Below are 17,212 nucleotides of genomic sequence, written 5' to 3' on the forward strand. Positions count from 1 at the left end.
AGTTCAAAAATGAAAGCTAATTATGTTACAAAAGCAGAGAGAGAGAAAGAGGTGAAAGAAAAAAAAGAAAACCAGCAAGAACAAAAAAAAAACATAATCAAAGTGGGAGAACTGATACATTACGAAAAAAAAATCTGAGATCCTATGTGGACTCAGCAGACCATCACATCCTTGAAAAAAGAAGGAAAACCTATTAATCACTCTGAGGGTATGGCTTAAGATTGCAGATGAGATGATGACCGTCAGAGGGCTGGATGACACAGCACAGAGTGCGGCGCTATCAAGGAACTTTTCAGAAGAAGTACAGCAAAACAGGCTTTGGAAACAAAGGAATTCCTCCTATAAAACTCATATAAACTGAGACATGGGCGTTACACTGAATGAGAGTAATAAATGAATGAGTTCATTTAAATAGCTCTTAAAAAGCAGTTGAAAGACACAGAGCACAGTTAAGTCCCACCCCCACAGGATGGATTTGCAGCTATCTACCACCTCATCAATTCAGTCTATTAAAAAATAACCGAAAAGCATCCATCAGATTTGATGGATATCTAGATATCCATCAAATGTCTGTATATTAGGGTAAAGCATTTCAACAGTGTGAAACTTGTGTCACACTGTCATGTGGATAATTCAGAAGGCCATAAGTAGTATTTGTATTTGCTTGTAAGTGCCAAGCTTGCAAACACAGCAATGGAGTCGTCACCTATGATGATTTATACCTTAAAGGCACAAATGTTACATAAAAAAGTCCACCATAATCATATACCTTTTTGGTCCAGTGAGCAACTATTATGATTGCTGAGGAGGGTAATGTCAAAAAGCACTGGCAAGCTGATGACTCCATTACAGCCAGTCTCATTAAGAATGAGCACCATTCTGGGTGAGGGACACTAATGAATGAGACTGACAGATGCTTCGGTGAAGAGATGATGATTTGGAGTAAATTACATTAGTGATGTCATTATCATTAGCCATCATACCACGAAGAACTATAACTCAGGGGTTAGAGCAAAAAAAAGCAGGTATGAGAGAAAGATAAAGATCTAAAGGAAATATTAAAGCAGCATAATAATTTTGTATTCATTTGTATTTTTATGGCATTTATGAATTAAAGTTTCAGCAGACAGTTAAACAAGCAAGACAAAAATGCTTGCTTGTAATAAAATGACCGTGAAAATGAAATAAAAAGCCCAAGGATTGTTTTGTCTTTCTGTGAAAGACTCACTAAGAGCCACTAGAAACGGCTGCAACTTAAATGTCAACTATGAAGGCATATGACCACAAGCTCAGCCTGAAGATAAATGCTGCATTCCTTTTACAGCAGAAGTCGGATGTCAGAGCTGGGAGTAACGTCACTTCCAAGTTGAGCGCATTCCAGTAGCAGTTGGAAAAACAAGGGAAAACAAGCTTTATTTTGTTCCCTACCAAGGTAAAGCCATTCATCAATCGCTGGCAGTACAACAAAAATGCCAGCAGCATGCTCAAGGACAGAGCCTGGTCACTGTTTCGTGTATGGCTTATTTAGTCAGTCACAAATACACAACCGTGGTAGTACTACAGGTTTTACAGTTTCATTGTTGTGAAGTCAGGGTTGGTGGTGCTTCTACATTCGAAAGGAAAATTGCTTTGCAACCACCGGGTAAGCTAACTTTCAGCTCAGTACACGATGCAGGAACTTGGGAGCAGCTTGTTAATCATGGAAACTGAAGCTGTACATGTACGTGTGTGTACAATATGTACACAGGGTATGGGCTTATTGCAATGCTTATTTATAGTAGAAAAAAACCCAAACCTAAATTTTTAGGTTTATATGTACTGGATGTGTTCCTTAAGTCTTGTGCTAGGATTGAGGGGGCACTCACATTAACTGATCCTTTTTGTGGCCAAGCGAGTTTGACCCCCAAGGTGAAGTTTGCTTGACTAGTGTAAGTGGTGTGTAATGTGCCGGTGCCCTGGCCCACTTAAAGAGGAGAACCCAGGCATAGTTCATTTGGACTTGAGCACAGCATGCATGTAGCATGATTGCTATGTACGCACACTCCTGAGTAGCAGCTGTCTCCATTAGAAATCATTCTGCCAATTCCTTAATAAACATGTGAGAGCACAGTGTGTCACCACAACCCCATTGTAGCCACAATATTCATAAAAAGCTCATTCACAAGCACTCATGAGCCCATTGTGTACTACCAGAGCGCTTTTTCAAGAAAGAGAGAAGAGTTGACACTCCGAGACAAACTGATGTGAACTTGGGTCGGATCATTAAGGGCAGTGTCAGCACAGGCCACTGGGAAGTGGGCAGGGAAGGTGATTGTGCTCAGGCAGGGTACAAAGTAACCGTGCTTAGTGTGAGGACATCCTTACTCATTAAAGTGGCGCCTTTTGAATTTTTTTTCCCTAATTATAATAATCATATGACGCAAGGAAACATAATGATGTGTGAGAAAAATGGCGAAAGAGACTACTTTGATGTGTAAATCACAGCAGCCACACACTTCTGTGAGTGTGCAGAAGTGTGATGATTTTTTTTTTTTGCATAAAACTCTGTAAATTTGTTTTGTGCATCAGCACTTTTTGAACATTTTCAACATATTTAAACTGCGCCATGACAATTTTAATTCCTATAATCAGATCTGACAGTAGGCCAGCAGCGAAAAAATAAATTGACTTGCTGATGTTCATAAAGAAAAGTTGTTTGCATGAGAAAGTTAAAGCCGGTTAAGGAAAACATTATGATACCTGTTCCAACTCTTGAATCTTGTAGTCTTTAGACTGAAGGATCTCCAACACTTTCCTGTCCTTAATCTCAGCTTTGTGCTTCTCACTAGAAGGAAGAGTAAATACACAGAATATTCATGTGTAAATAGTCAGCAACGATTAAGGACTTGAGAGCACACAGAAGAATAGCTTTAACTATTTAGCTTACACTCAAGATTCTTACTGGCTTGAAACACATTGATTTCTAACTTTTCTCTATAAACAGATGCTACATATAAAAATAAGTACGAAGAACTCCTTGATTTCATTACAAATTAGATTTTCAGTATAGGAAGTTCTCTGGTTTATGAGTTTGTGAGTGAGCATTGGCTGCATGCAGGTGAAAACCATGAGCTATAATCTGATAGTGATTTCACTTTTTTTTTTTTAATTCATCTGCATTCATAGTTCGACTGTAAACACATGGAAAAGGAAATTCTTGGCCCAGATATCAACAACCCCTTTTCCAAATATCTGCTGGCTACTCTGGAAAGGTCAAAACACTGACTTTTGCCCCCAGAGGGCAAGTTCTTAGACAAAAGTTTATCGGTTTCAACTACAAATGTTTAATTATTGATCACCTGCTGCACTCATCAAAAGAAGATTCTTTTGCCTTAACATGTCGCCAGTGTTCTCATCATTATTTTAATATTTAATAATGCTAAACTGTAAGAAAATGAAAAGAAAAACTTTGTTTACTCACTGGCTACTTAAGCAGAATTACAGAGCAACAATACAGCAAAGTTTAAACCTCTCAAGCCCACTACTACCTCTTTTATCATAATGAACTTTTGGGGAGACAAAAACAAGTCTGCAATTGGGGACCTGCTTGTTTCAACTACTCCGAACCACCGGGGACCATCCGTTCCCTCCGCTCATCAGCTGCTTCTTCTACACCTCGGGTCTTTGAGGCCTTCTCTATCGTCTCTTTGCCTCTTCTGATCAGCCCTCTCCCCTGGTACACACTGAAATAAGTATCTGGTGTCCCTGGAGGGGGCAGGAACGCAGGCAGGCCTAGCTGCATCGCCTCATATATTGGGCTATGTTCACCATGTCCTGAGCATCCAACCAATCACTCTACAAGATCCGCACAGGAAGGGGAGGGAGGGATGAATGGCGGCTCCCAGTGGACGACAGCGCTTGACTGGAGTCGACACAATTACCATGTCAATATCCTCCTGCGCATCAGGTGATACAATACACATACACTCTCTGGGTGCATGTTCCCCCACCGGTCTCAGCGGACTAACCCACTTTGATGGGTTTCCTAAGGGGCTATAAGGAACTCAAGTGGGTGTGGAGTAGAAATGAGAGGCACAGGTACTGAGGAGCACTCTGTTGCTGCACTGTGTTTTTACCTCTATTAAGGGTCTACTAACAACTGACAGACCTCAAAAAGTATGCGATGTGCACCAGTGAGGAAGAAAATATGATTTAACGTATCCCCTAAAGAAAAAAAGTCAGTAAAACCTAAGTACTAAATAAAGCTTTACACAAAATTTAATGGCAGCTGGAACGCGTGAATAAACAGCTTTCAAACTTCAGCGGTAAATCAGAGTCTCGTTATGTTTTTTGGGTGGGTTTTTTTTTTTTTGTTTAAATCATAAGAGGAAAGCAATTCATTTCTCCAGATGTGTCTTTTCCTACAAGTTCCCATGCCACTGTTCTCAATGGAGCTTAGCCATCCTGCAAAAGAGGTCATATTCAATCTCGCAATTTATCCAGTAAAGACAAGTATTTGGCAGGACTGTTTCAACTGTCCAGCATGTGAGCAGCAGTGGAAGAGTGTTTTCATTAAAAGGGTTTCCACTGTTTGAACTGCTAGACCAGGGATAAGAGGGCTTAAATCAGCATCTGCACCAGATTCCGTCATAACCCCAGTAGAACGGCCAAGGTGCTTTAAACACCCCTTGAACGACTTTCACACACACACACACACACACTTGCTTTTCTTCACTTGCGAGATAAGGGGAAGGTTCGTCTGCTGAGCCTCTCAGGTAGCAACGTGAAAGATGAATCCACTCACCGCTCAACCACCAAACTGACAGCCTGGGTCAAGTCTGGATTTGCCACTTGCAGCCTTTTCCACAGAGACCACACAAACTCCTTGTCTGCCTGTGAGAGTAAAGGATTCAGCAAGTGAAGAGAAATTATTTTTGAGAAATGCGATGATAAAATTTGCATTTGATAAGCCCCTAAAAGGAAAAGCAGCAACACATCACAGCCCTTTTTCAGTGAGAAACAAAAAATTTGGATGCTCAGTGACATTAGCATATGACAACTGGGGGAAGTCAATCAATAATTTAAAGAACTTGTAAAAATATAAATATATAATATTTTTTTCATCTGTCCTGCCCTCTCTAATCATGAGCCTCTCTCTAGCGGCAATCTCCATCGCTGAGATGTGACCTTCGACTCAAGGGGAGTGAGCATTGACACTTGTCATTATGCACTATTTATGACTGGGGAGAGCAGGGATCCAAATCAAAACACAGCAGTCGAGCTTGCATTTTTCTTTATTAATCAATTGCTCTCCGGATATGTTTTCCACTACAGCTCCAAAGTAACTAGCCCCAAAGAAACTCAAAACTGATGACAGAGAGAGTCATCTTCAAGCAGAAAAACCCAGCCAGCCCCTGACACATTTCCAATTCAAATTGTCTCGCTGGTTTTTCAAACATTTTTAAGCTACATTACATTTAATGAGGGACATCTAAAAACTACATTTTCTGACATTAAAAGACAGAATTATACCAAATCGACTTAATATAAAATTATCTGATAAATTATGTTCACATCATCATAAGATAAAAGTCATCCCTCCCACTGGAATCTACTGGTCTCCAATTAGCACATGAATTTTAACCCCCTTCTCAAAAGTGTCTAATCAATTATTTACTGAAGTGGCAGAAGCAGACCTTGATAAGACCATGAGCTGAACATATAAAGTGGAAGGACTGTAGATCTCTGTCTCGATGTGCATCTGTGTGTTTTGGTGTGTGGATACACAGATCGGGAGCGGGGTGAAGCGGGGATAGAGATCTCACCAAATCAACCCTGGAATGCAGCTAACGATTAAATTAGGCAGCATGGTTTACTTGAAATACATGGACTCCCTCTGCCTGGCCTTTGGCTGCCATTAGCCCTTCCATGGACAAATGTTCAGTCAGGACCCTCATCAAGAGCTCTCCTCGGCCGTATGCGTACTTAAAGATGCACTGAATGTGTGTTTGATGATGGCTGAATTATTCATTTTGAATCTAGAAACTGAAACACCACGAGCTAAACATACCAGAGAGAGAGCGAGAGCCACTGGAATTCAGCACATATTAGTAAAATTAGCATGGTCTAGCAGGAACATTTGCTGGCTGACAGATGAGTGTCTTTGTAGTTAATGGCTGTCCTGAAGTAATCATGCAAGAGACTTAAGACATCAGTAGTATTCAAATGCCACAATTTAAATTGTGCACGGTAGATATTAACGTCCTCAGATATGCAGAATCAGTGATCTACTCCAGATAAGACCACCAAAGATGGCTTTCATGTCAGCTCAATATAAGTGAGTCTGAAGTGAACAAAGTACACAGCGCGTAGTCCTAAATACAAGTGAGAATAACATTTTTTATAATGGTTTTTAAGTTTAAAGGTGCAATCAAATGTTAAAGTTTGCAGGCAAAAGGCCTACTCTTATCCATTTCAGGGTTGTTGGGTTGGAGGCTATTCCAGCTGGGCAGGTCGCCAGTCTATCTCAGGGATGACACAGAGACACACATCTACGGCCGATTTAGGATCACCAGTTAACCTAACGCACATGTCTTTGAACCGTGGAAGCCGGAATACCCAGAGAGACACAATCTAATCACGGTATTACAAAAATTATATGTCAGAGAGGGTTTTGCTTGGCTAATATTTTCTTGGGGCAAAATTCATGGAGAAAATTTGCAAAACTAACATTATCAGATGACACTGCTTTGTCTTAAAAATTAATTTACTTGCCAAATAATTGTCTCACTTTTTATTCACTGACTTTCATACTGTTTCATCACTCATACATAATTCTTTTTCTTTCTTTTTTTAAGGTGTGTCAAGGCAAGACTAAGAATGGGCCTCTGGAGAATGATTACCCACATAATCATAATCAGTCTGCATGCAGTGAACAAGAAAAGTTTGTTTCCTTTGACAGAAATCTCTCCACTTTCCTGTCGTCTCTATCATTCGACAAACAGCTCTAGTAAATAAACCCCAGGTTAACAAAACCAGTTACATAAACATTTTTATTACATTCGTGGGGATTTTTTTCCCCCTCTTGTCTCCGGCAAAGTTATTTCAGCTGTCACTTACTCATACTGACTACCGGTGCATTTGCAGAAGACACAATATGTTTCTTTTGTTTATTTAATCACATACGTTAATACATGGATTCACTCCACTCTGATGCCTTTGTGTTCTCTCACTGAATAAACACTTGAAAATTGGCTCCCGAAGTCAAACCAAAGTTTATGCAGAGGATAAATAAGGTAACAGGCGCACATGTGGTTACACACAAACAGCAGCACAACGAATGTTTGTGCCCAACGTGTTAGGTGGTTTATATTTCTACTTCTATTAAAAAACTCAAATGTAACACCTCATCTGCTGAACCCCACAGCTGTCTGCCTACCTGTGTATCAAGGTGGTGTGGATACACAAAGTGAGAAATGCTGGGATCAATTCACTCATGTTATTAGACACCACCTGGTGGTGAGTATGCAAGGACTCCCTCAATCACTGACTCACAAAGTGAACATGAAAGCCTTTGGAAATCTGCTCATGAGCATGTCGTGCCTATGTGTGTATTATCTGACGGGGGCCCTCCACACTTTTTCCTGTCTGTGCTAGACATTCATTAAGGGTATAATCAGGACATTTACATATGTATGAGGGAGATAAATATGCCCTATCTAGTCAGTCAAATGTGCTTTCTTTTAAAATCACAAGTAGCATCCTGTAAAGGGGTGGTTTTCCTGCTAGTCATTCACAGACCTAGAAATTATATTCTCATGCTTATCTTTCCATCAATCCTCATTTTATATTAAATAAAGTCTGGTGACATGGCTGGTATGCATCACACAGAGATCAAATTAACAGTAATTACTTAATTTTGAAATTAATGAAGGTCCACAATTTATAGCAGAGAGTGAGAATTGAAAAGAAATGAATGCTCAGCCTGGAGAGTAAAAGGTGCTGACAACTGTGTCTGAAAAAAAGTCATAGTCATAGTGATAAATAAAGTAAAGATTAATATAGTGAGTTACACTTTTTAACACTGACAAGAGCTATGTAGAAATCACAGCCAAATGAATGCTTTGTTTGTAACAGTGATGTAATGATAAGGGTTGTAACGATGTTATACTCAAGTAATCTGGACAAATCACTATTTTAGGGAAATCAAATGGGTTTTTTTCTCCTACTTTTAACTAAATCCAACATTGTACAATGAGCAGTGATACAGTACATGGCTTTAAAACAAAAACCCCAAACAAAACGCATTCACACACCTGGCATTGCAAAAGCTCATCTGATAAAGTCTTCACTTGCTCCTCCAATACCAGGGTGCGAGCATCGTCTTTGGAGCTCATTTTCAGACCTGCAAGAAGGCAAAAGAAAAAGGTTTGTAGTGATGAAATATTAAAAGAAAAATCTCAGTAACTTGCAGCAGTGGATCAAAACAAACATGGCACAGCTCAGCTATTTAAACAACATGTGATTAGACTGCTTTGCATCGGATTGACAAAACTACTTGGAAAAGATTTTAGCTGACTGAAACCATATGGACAGGGACTTTGTATTTACTTGTGATGTTAGCATATTGGGGTTCCAGGTTTTTACCACGAACTGAGGAAGAAATAAGCAAGCGTCCAGGACAGCCCTCCAAGTATTTGGAGGACTGATAAGTTCTTACCTATTTCGATCGCTTGCTAACCAGGCAGATATCAACCCTGCAGCAGCACCAGGAAGACCAACATTGAGATTACTTAGCTAGCGTTAGCCACGTAAAGCATAAACAGTTACACTCTTTCTGGTGTTGACAGCTTTCTGAAGTCAGAGCGCTAGAAAGAAAAAACCGTCACGACATACTTCGAACTGTGAGAAATTGAAGGGTTCACCCGTGTACATCCGTTATATTGTTTTGTACAACGCCAGATGAAACTTCTGTGTGGATAACGCGGCTGTCAGTAACCAGGGAGACGGTTTCCTCTTTCAAACAAGCCCGCTGTTTTCCGCTTCTGTCCCTTCGCGTCACAGCCGTCACGTCACTTCACGACAGTAGCAGTTCATAGATGGCAGTATGATCGGGATCGGCAAGGGTGTTGCTAGATCGGATCAGCCAGGGGAACGCGCGGGTCAGTTTTGATTGGCTTTTTTGTGATTTGTTAAAACGCTAAGTTGTTTGTTGCATTTTTTCTTTTGTTTTCCAAAATGAAGTGCTGCACACTGATAGCTTCCTGAACTGCGATTGTAAGACGTTTTCCCCCTATTTATAAAAAGGAATAATTTCATAGTTTTGTATTTTCTGATTTTTTTTTTCTTTTTCACTTAGAATTTTTGTTTTCAATTCAGGTCACTTTCATTGAGATTCAGGGGCGAATCTAGGTTCAGAGTTCTAGGGGGGCTCAACCCCCAGTCATCATGTTATGTGCACGGTGCCACATAATTAATATTAAAAGAATATGCTGCCTGCAAATGCACTCAATGCTTTTCCAACATTTCAACTGGGTGCATATTGCAATCTTACCTTCAAAAGCAACTGAATTAGTTAAATGGCCTAGTGTTTAAGAGTAATTCAAAGTGAATAATCACAGCTTTCAATATTATACACTTGTTTTAAGGTGGTCAATTTAGTTATCAAACCTGGGGCAAAGGCTCAGACCAGAATTCTCCAAAGTAAGAAGTAACTATTTGCAAACAGAAAGGATAAAAATGCACAACTTTGCTTCAGTCTCTTAACCACATGCAGTCATCTGAATCATAAACCGCTGTATTTATTCAATAAAGATGGCAGAAAATCACCCTCCCTGTCCATACACATGGATATGAAGCAAACATGTAAGAGCTGCTTTTACAATATAGTTTTTTAATTCATACAAAACCCTCCTTTTATTGTGCAGACTCAGTACAAAGCATTCTGTACCCCAATTCCAAGAGTGGAGAATAGATTTGTAGTCTGTCACATCAATTTCATTCTGTTGAGCCAAGTTTAGAGTGCAATGAATCCCTTAAAAAGCTATCATTCACATAAATAAGTTCTGTCTAGAATGTCCACGGGCATTTTTAAGCGTGCTACTGAAAAAGCGTACAAAGCATCTATGAATTGCATGTAAAAATATTTTGTGAAACACAATTATTCTTTTTCCATCTTACTTCAATATCTGCCTATTTACTCACCTGGTTCTTCCTGCTCACGTACAGTCTTTCTGCTCTCTCTTTCCATCCTCCTCACTCCTTTGCACTGATAATAACATACAAATGCACTGTATTCAATTAAAAAAATCTTATAATAATTATTATAAGAGTCGTTATTATAAGGATTTCCATTTGATATCAGTACAACACACTGCTTAGTTATGTGACGTCATCATCAATGAATGTGGTCAAAACAGGAGCTACACCAGTTGGCTTTACAATTTTGTATTGACTTTGACTAAATGTCCACTCTTGTTTCTTTTTGCTGCTTTCATCCTGCTCTCTCCCTTTCTCTTCCTCTCTATCTTCTTCTCTGTCTTTGCGCTGCTAACAAAAACTTAAATGTAACAGTGAAACACAATTTACAACCTAAAAAAAGGCATAAACTGATGCTTATCCAGTGACACATAACAGCCTTTTGAGCTGATGTCAGCTGGAACTGAAGCTGTACTATAAACAAACAATAAAGCCAAATTTGACCAGAATAGGAACACAAATCTTTAACAAACTAAAAAAAAGTACATCAGCTCCTTGTTTGGTAATGTGCAATATATAACAGCATATTTATGTCGCTAAAAGCTAAAATTTGCTAACAAGGTTAGCTGTGTAGTGTACAATAGCTAACACTATTCAGAGAACAAATAAAAATAAGTGGACATTTTATAAGTCACAGAAATTAGCACATATTAGCACAGGACATGTGGCACTTTTGTGTGAAGAAATTCAACCTATTGGGGTTTTTTTTTTCTGCCGCACCAACGCATCTTATTTATTAACGGTAAATCTGCTGTTGAGGCAGCAGCGTTTTTGCGTGACGGCGCTATAACATCATAACATCAAGAACACGGGACCGTTAAACCCCATTTTCATTCTAACCTGCACCATCTCCACTTGTCAAAATATAACATTAACAGACAATTTCAGAAAATAATACTAAAATGCCTGATTATTACTAATGTTACTATAGATACTTTTAGGCAAGCAATTCATGAATTTAGGGGTACTTGAGCTCCCCTAAAAAAGGATAGTTTTCAGAATGGATTTTGTCATTTCAGTTTATTGTTTGAAACGTGTTTAGTTTTTGTTAGTTTCAGTGTTAATTTAAGTAATTTTTAATTTATATCATGTAGATATGGTGCATATTTAAAATACTGCTGTCAGCATTAATCTCGTTAAATGATGTTAATGCTATAACCGCTAAAACGCAGCAAATCTCCGTTAGCGAGTTAGTGTGGATCGGGCCGTGCATGGGGCTGCACGGCGTCAATGCGTTAGCACGGTTAGCTTGCTAACGTGTTAGCGCCGGGCAGCCACACGCACGGGGCGATCCGCGCTAACTTGTCATTAATGTCGTTAACGTCATTAACGAGATTAATGCTGACAGCACTAATTTAAAAGTTAAAAAATGCTACACCTTTTGAACACAGGTGACTCACAGTATTGCAGAAAACCAAAGTCTCACTAAAGATGTCTGTCAAAGCCTCATCAGGCAGGCTGTGGTAACAAATTTTACCAGATCTTTTTACCAAAGACTAAAACTAGGGATATTTCCACTATATTTTATTTTATTTTAAGTTTAAACTTATTCAATTTTAATTTTCCAAGTTGATTTTTTTCTTTTGAAGTTTTAAGTTATTCGAAGTTTTACTCTAGATTTGACTGTCAAATTATTCGATTTTGTTTAACTTTGTGACTTCTGATATTTTAGTCAGTTTTGCAAGTTAGTTTTTTAAGTTAGAGCCGTTTTTTCAGAAATTTTTATTTTTATTTTAGTTCACTAACTTTTATACTTAGAGTGAAACTATCACCAGAGTTTTTTGTTTAGTTTTATTTTTTATTATAATAACCTTGCTGAGAAAATTTGCTGGATACAATGAAAATATTTTTTGGAAAATGCACAATATCTTGTGTTTGAGCAAATGAAGATTAATATAAACTGGATGTAACAGTGTTTTTTATATTATAATCACAGATTTAACTTGAATACCTTTACATCTGCTGACTCTTGTTCATTTATGAATATGAAGTTGTCTTTATTCTACAGTATAACATGATGGTTTGTGCAATTAGTCAAGAATAATTCAGTTTAATGTTACAGCTGTATGTTAAAGCATTAGTTAATAATTATTTTGAAATTACCGAGATTGGCTAAAGCTCCAAACAGACAGAGGAGGTCCTTGGATAGGTCCTAGGTTTACTTTTTAGAAAGAAAGGAATGGAGGTAAAAAAAAAAAAAAAACCATGTCCACATGATGTAGTGATGTTCATATTAATATTATTTTTAAGCACACAGGACTCTTCAAACATAGTTTTAAAGTACAGATGGGTGTCTCTTGATACTACACTTACACAGACACACACACACATGTATTCTATATAACATGAAGGTTCCTCTGTGTCTGTAAGCACTGCTTTGTTCAGCTATAAATCCCCAGTTTGAACAACCTGAGCAACCACACACGATGGCAAAGAAAAATGACATGGAAATTTGATATTGATCTTTATTTGTATTTGGCAGATACAGTTATTGTTTTCCTTTTAAAATAGGTACTTACTCCTGTTGATATTTATCCATGTCTTCAGTTTTAATGAGCCGCTGTAAGGTTCGAGACAGTGTGCCCAATGATTCTCGACTCTATAGTGGGAGTTTTGAGAGCTGAACATAAGCAAAGGGAGGGTAAAGGAAAATGAACAAAGACATGTGTTTGACATCTGTTTTTTGCTGGTGAGACAAGACAACTCCATATTGTGTGGCTAATGTACTTAAGTGTCCAGCCAGATTTGGAGCACAGGGTGAGAGAGGGAAATGAAGAAATATGATGACTGGCTCTCCTCTTGAGTCAGACAAATGTTGGTTCATCTGCTCACTGCTCCACACTCACACCCATGCATGCATGCACACGCACAACCACACACACTTGCATACACACACACACACACAAAGAGAAAAGATGCAATTGACTTAGTATGATTAGGCTGTTCCTTGACCCACAAACACTGCCTCTCATTAAGATCCTCATTTGCAGAACAATTTTAGAGGCAGTAGACTGGTACATAATGTGCAACATCTGCCTGCCCCCTGTTTCTTGTTCAGAGACACAAACTGACACATGGTATCTGTGAATAAGCCCCTCTCTCACTGTCATCATGACGACATGTGACCAGCAGAGTTTTGAATCTGGCTGCTTCTTCTTCTGCAGGTCAAAATCTTCAAGGCGAAACCGACCACTTGCAAAATGTTAGGTAAAGCGTCTCTTATGAGAAACCCTGAAACTGATTTGGTTACTCTACGGTCAAATTATGAAAAAGAAGGCTACTTTAAGAACATTTAAGAGAAGAAGTGAAGAGTGGAAGATTACCTTCTAACTTATCCCTTCTTTCATCATCAAATTATTTAGCTACAGACACTTACAGTTGCGTACACAGGCATGTTCCACCATGTTTTGGCAGCGTCTCTTGCTGCTCTCTCCTGTATCTAAAGCAGCCAGTATCGCCCTTTATTTGGTGTTTGTACTGCTAAAGACAGATTAATCCAGATCCAGAGTTTGAGACTGTCTCAGGTATATAAAGCAGATCTAAGCCAAGCACAGTTTCACAATAACCAATTATGTGATTTGTGCATTTACATTTATAAAAAAAATTTCCACACTCGCTGCAGTCTTTTCTTGATTTTACTTCCTTACGCTATGCATAAATACATAAAAGATGTATTCTTTATGCATAAAACTGTATGCAAAGTGTACTGCAAGAGGTGAAGCATATATAAATGCAGTGTAGTCCTATCCCTCTCTAACCCACTATCTAAATGTGTGTCCTCATACAGATCAGGATCTATACGATCCAAAGATAAGCTTGCAAATTTTATGAGTGTCTTAGGTAAAATTTATATGAAACACTGTAATATTCATGTTTTTGTGAGTATTCTTTTTGGGTTCACATTGTAACTTTCAACTTTTTCAAAGCTAACTGTGGATAAATAATAAATTACCATAAAGTCAGTGGACGTACATGGGTGGTAGGAGTAACGGGATCCTTTTTTCTTTTTTTTTTCCGAAAAAAAGCACATACTATTGCTTGTAGATACTGAAAGCACAATTTGCTCATAGAATTGCTTTATAGGAGAGCAATGATCCATCCAAGAATAATACATGTAGAGAATGTTCTGCATAGACTATGTTTGATGGGCGCTAGTTGAGCTCAGTGGGATGAGCAGCCGGCCAGCCCGGGTTCGAGTCCGACCCCCTGCCCTTTGCTGCATGTCCTACCCTCTCTCTCGCCTTCCACCTTTCCGTCAGTCTTCACTATATCAATCCAATAAAGCCAGAAAAAAAGCCAAAAATAAGACTACTTTTGATAACATACATAATAACCTCAGTGCTGTTTAATGCAAATAAAGCATGGATGAAAATGAATCACCTCAAAATATTAATTCTAAGTTTAACGGAGAACTAAAATTGATCTGCAGATGCGTATCTCAAAGGATACTTCTTACTATTCATGATCTCTGGGGTGTTTGTAGAGAGTTAATTGAATGATTAAACTCGGTGCTCTGACAGAAGAAAAGGCAGCTATTCATGTGTCAGTCAGCGCATACAGCAAAATTAAATAGTTGGGTTCCTGAGATCATGTACCAAGCCAAACCAAACCAAAGCGCAATAACATCTTGACATTACAGAGTATGACTCAACAAATGTAAGCACTGCAGTAGCAAATGTAAACTGACTCTTGTTTAAGTTGTCTTTGCGAGCCAATTGCCAAACCGTAAGGTGCCACCCTTTTGAAACAAGATGGCTCTTGCACTGACAGTCCCAGCAAGCACGCTTGTCTCACCTCTGTTCTGCCTCAGCTGAGTCACGGGGAAGTTCAAGTGCCAGGCAGCATTTAATCTACCAGGGGAAGAAGTGACACAGGATTGTGATCATGCAAATGCACCTGCATGAAAAATTCAAGAACCAAATGACAAGCCCTGGTGTGCCAGCGCTGACAGAGGAAGGAAGAGAGGCACATCCCGGGGAAAAACATGACACTCCATGGAGAATTGTGAAAGCACAGTCTCCGCCTGCCGCCTCAGGTAAGTGGGGATATTGCCTGCATTAATGTGGCCTAGCTTTGATGCTGAGGGAAGAAAGAACCTGAGAACTGCAGAAGATGACAAAAGATACTAAAGAGTCACAAGTCCTCCACTTTAAAGGAACATCGATCGTACAAATGCCAGTTGGGATGTCAAACCTGCGCAGTGTTTAGTACATCACTCCCACTGCGTACAAATGAGACAGGCTCCAACATGTGAGCGTTTACAGTAAAGGCTTTGAGAAACAGTCACTCTGCAATACGGCTGATGACTCTATTTGTTGAGTAAGATAATAATAAGCTGCTATCACACCAAGTGTCTTTTGAAACCAAAGTCACAAATCTTTTAAATCGCAAACTAAATTCATGTCCACTTGCTGACATTTTAAGACTTGTTTGTACGCATTTCTGTTCGAGTGATGCCCTGAGGAGGGTTATTATTTCTCTCAGTGGAGTCTGTGGGAGAATTGTCAGCCACTCTTGACCCCAAGCATGAGCCATCCTCATGCTGAATCCTGTGAGACCTTGGACTGCCTTACAAAACCCCAGGACAGAGAAACCATTGATTACCATTTCTTTTCCCCCTGTTTCAGCCGTTAGACTGACAATATCTGTGCACCTAAATCAGACCACTCAAGCTCAAAACCTTCCCTTGCCATAAACCTTACACTTTGTCTTTTCCTATTATGTGCATTCCTGTTTGCATGTGATGTAGATGCCCTCCCCTCCCCATTAGCACCCGTCTCCCCACATACTGTACGCACAAACCCCCTTGTTCATGTCTAACGCCAGCCCCAAAGAGATGACGCGGACGTCTGTTTGACTCCCATCTGATGACCTTCTGGTCCTACCCTTAACAAACTGGAGCACTCATAAAGGATGAATTGATCTGCAAGACACACCTCTCAGAGGCAGCGTCGTATATGTGTATATGTGAGCTTCTGTGCGTCCACAGTGCCATGAACTGCAGGGCCACACTCACTAACAGCTCACCCAACTAAAGTGCCATTCCACCCACAGTTAGACCCCTCAGGATGTGTGGGAACAAGGAGTCAGACTATTTCCCTTGGGCTGCTGCCGGAGAGCTTGTCCTTTGCTTGGTGAAAGGGTAAATTAAGGTGGTGAGGTTGTATTTAAGTTCATATTTCCCTTGAGTATGAGAGAAGAGACTAGGACATGGGACATTGATCGCCCTGAGTAAATGTTGTCCAGTTGGAAAACAGCTTTTAGATGAGAAAAGTATTTGTCTTATTTCCAACACCTGTGCTTCGCTCTCAGTGAATTAGAAGGGCTCAAACTCAGAGGCTGATATACCAAGTCATCTCAGTATAAAGGCACGATTTTACTTCAGTGATGCTCATCGAACCCTTTAATTCTCTTTTGATCAACCTCCAGTACCTGAAACTGTCTTGACGCCTTTTTCTGTTCAAGCCTAAGACTTCAGGTTAACTCAGATTGAGTTTTGAAAGGCAGCAGGTCATGCATGTTTGAAGTCCTACAAAGGCAAATCTGTTAATTGAGGTTCATAGATAAATTTGATGCCATATCATTGTAACACACAATGTCTGGTAGAGAATAACAGCCATTAGACATTTAAATGACTACTTGTTATCAGACAAAGTAGGTGTTCTACTATGTCTACTAGCAGGCAGATATTTCAAATGTTCATAATTTAAATGACTTGGAACTGCAAAATGTGAGTTAAACTTTCATTTCTTCACATGACCACTAGAGGACTTCTATGTAATCTGATTATGCTACATTAGATTATGCAGCAGGCAGTTTATCATTGATTAGTAGAAATAAAAATTGCTATCTGAGCCCACTAGTAGGTTTAGGAAGGCACCTACCAACCAGATGTATAAGGCTACTGATAACAGCCATTCAATGGACTGATGACATCCAAATAAGGTGTTCATTGAATGGGGTATTGATCTGGCAT

The 17,212-nt window shown here is 39.3% G+C and overlaps 1 protein-coding gene across 3 annotated transcripts in view; it reads right to left on the reverse strand.

Moving 5' to 3' along the window:
* The window catches only part of cntln (centlein, centrosomal protein), an 87,994-nt gene extending 79,023 nt beyond the window's left edge, over positions 1-8,971 (reverse strand). For 2 of the 3 annotated variants that reach the window (XM_063476152.1, XM_063476150.1), the window contains exons 1-4: positions 8,699-8,806; positions 8,295-8,383; positions 4,784-4,872; positions 2,740-2,824 (exon numbers count right to left, since the gene is read on the reverse strand). In XM_063476152.1, the coding sequence (XP_063332222.1) occupies positions 2,740-2,824; positions 4,784-4,872; positions 8,295-8,375 (255 nt within the window). In that variant the 5' untranslated portion in view covers positions 8,376-8,383; positions 8,699-8,806. Of the gene's footprint in view, positions 1-2,739; positions 2,825-4,783; positions 4,873-8,294; positions 8,384-8,698; positions 8,807-8,874 lie in introns of those variants that run through there. The other variant, XM_063476151.1, reaches the window with a different exon arrangement.
* Positions 8,972-17,212: the final 8,241 nt, after the last annotated feature.

Source organism: Pelmatolapia mariae, linkage group LG6 (genome assembly GCF_036321145.2).
Source record: "Pelmatolapia mariae isolate MD_Pm_ZW linkage group LG6, Pm_UMD_F_2, whole genome shotgun sequence".
In the NCBI taxonomy this organism is placed as follows: Eukaryota; Metazoa; Chordata; class Actinopteri; order Cichliformes; family Cichlidae; genus Pelmatolapia; species Pelmatolapia mariae.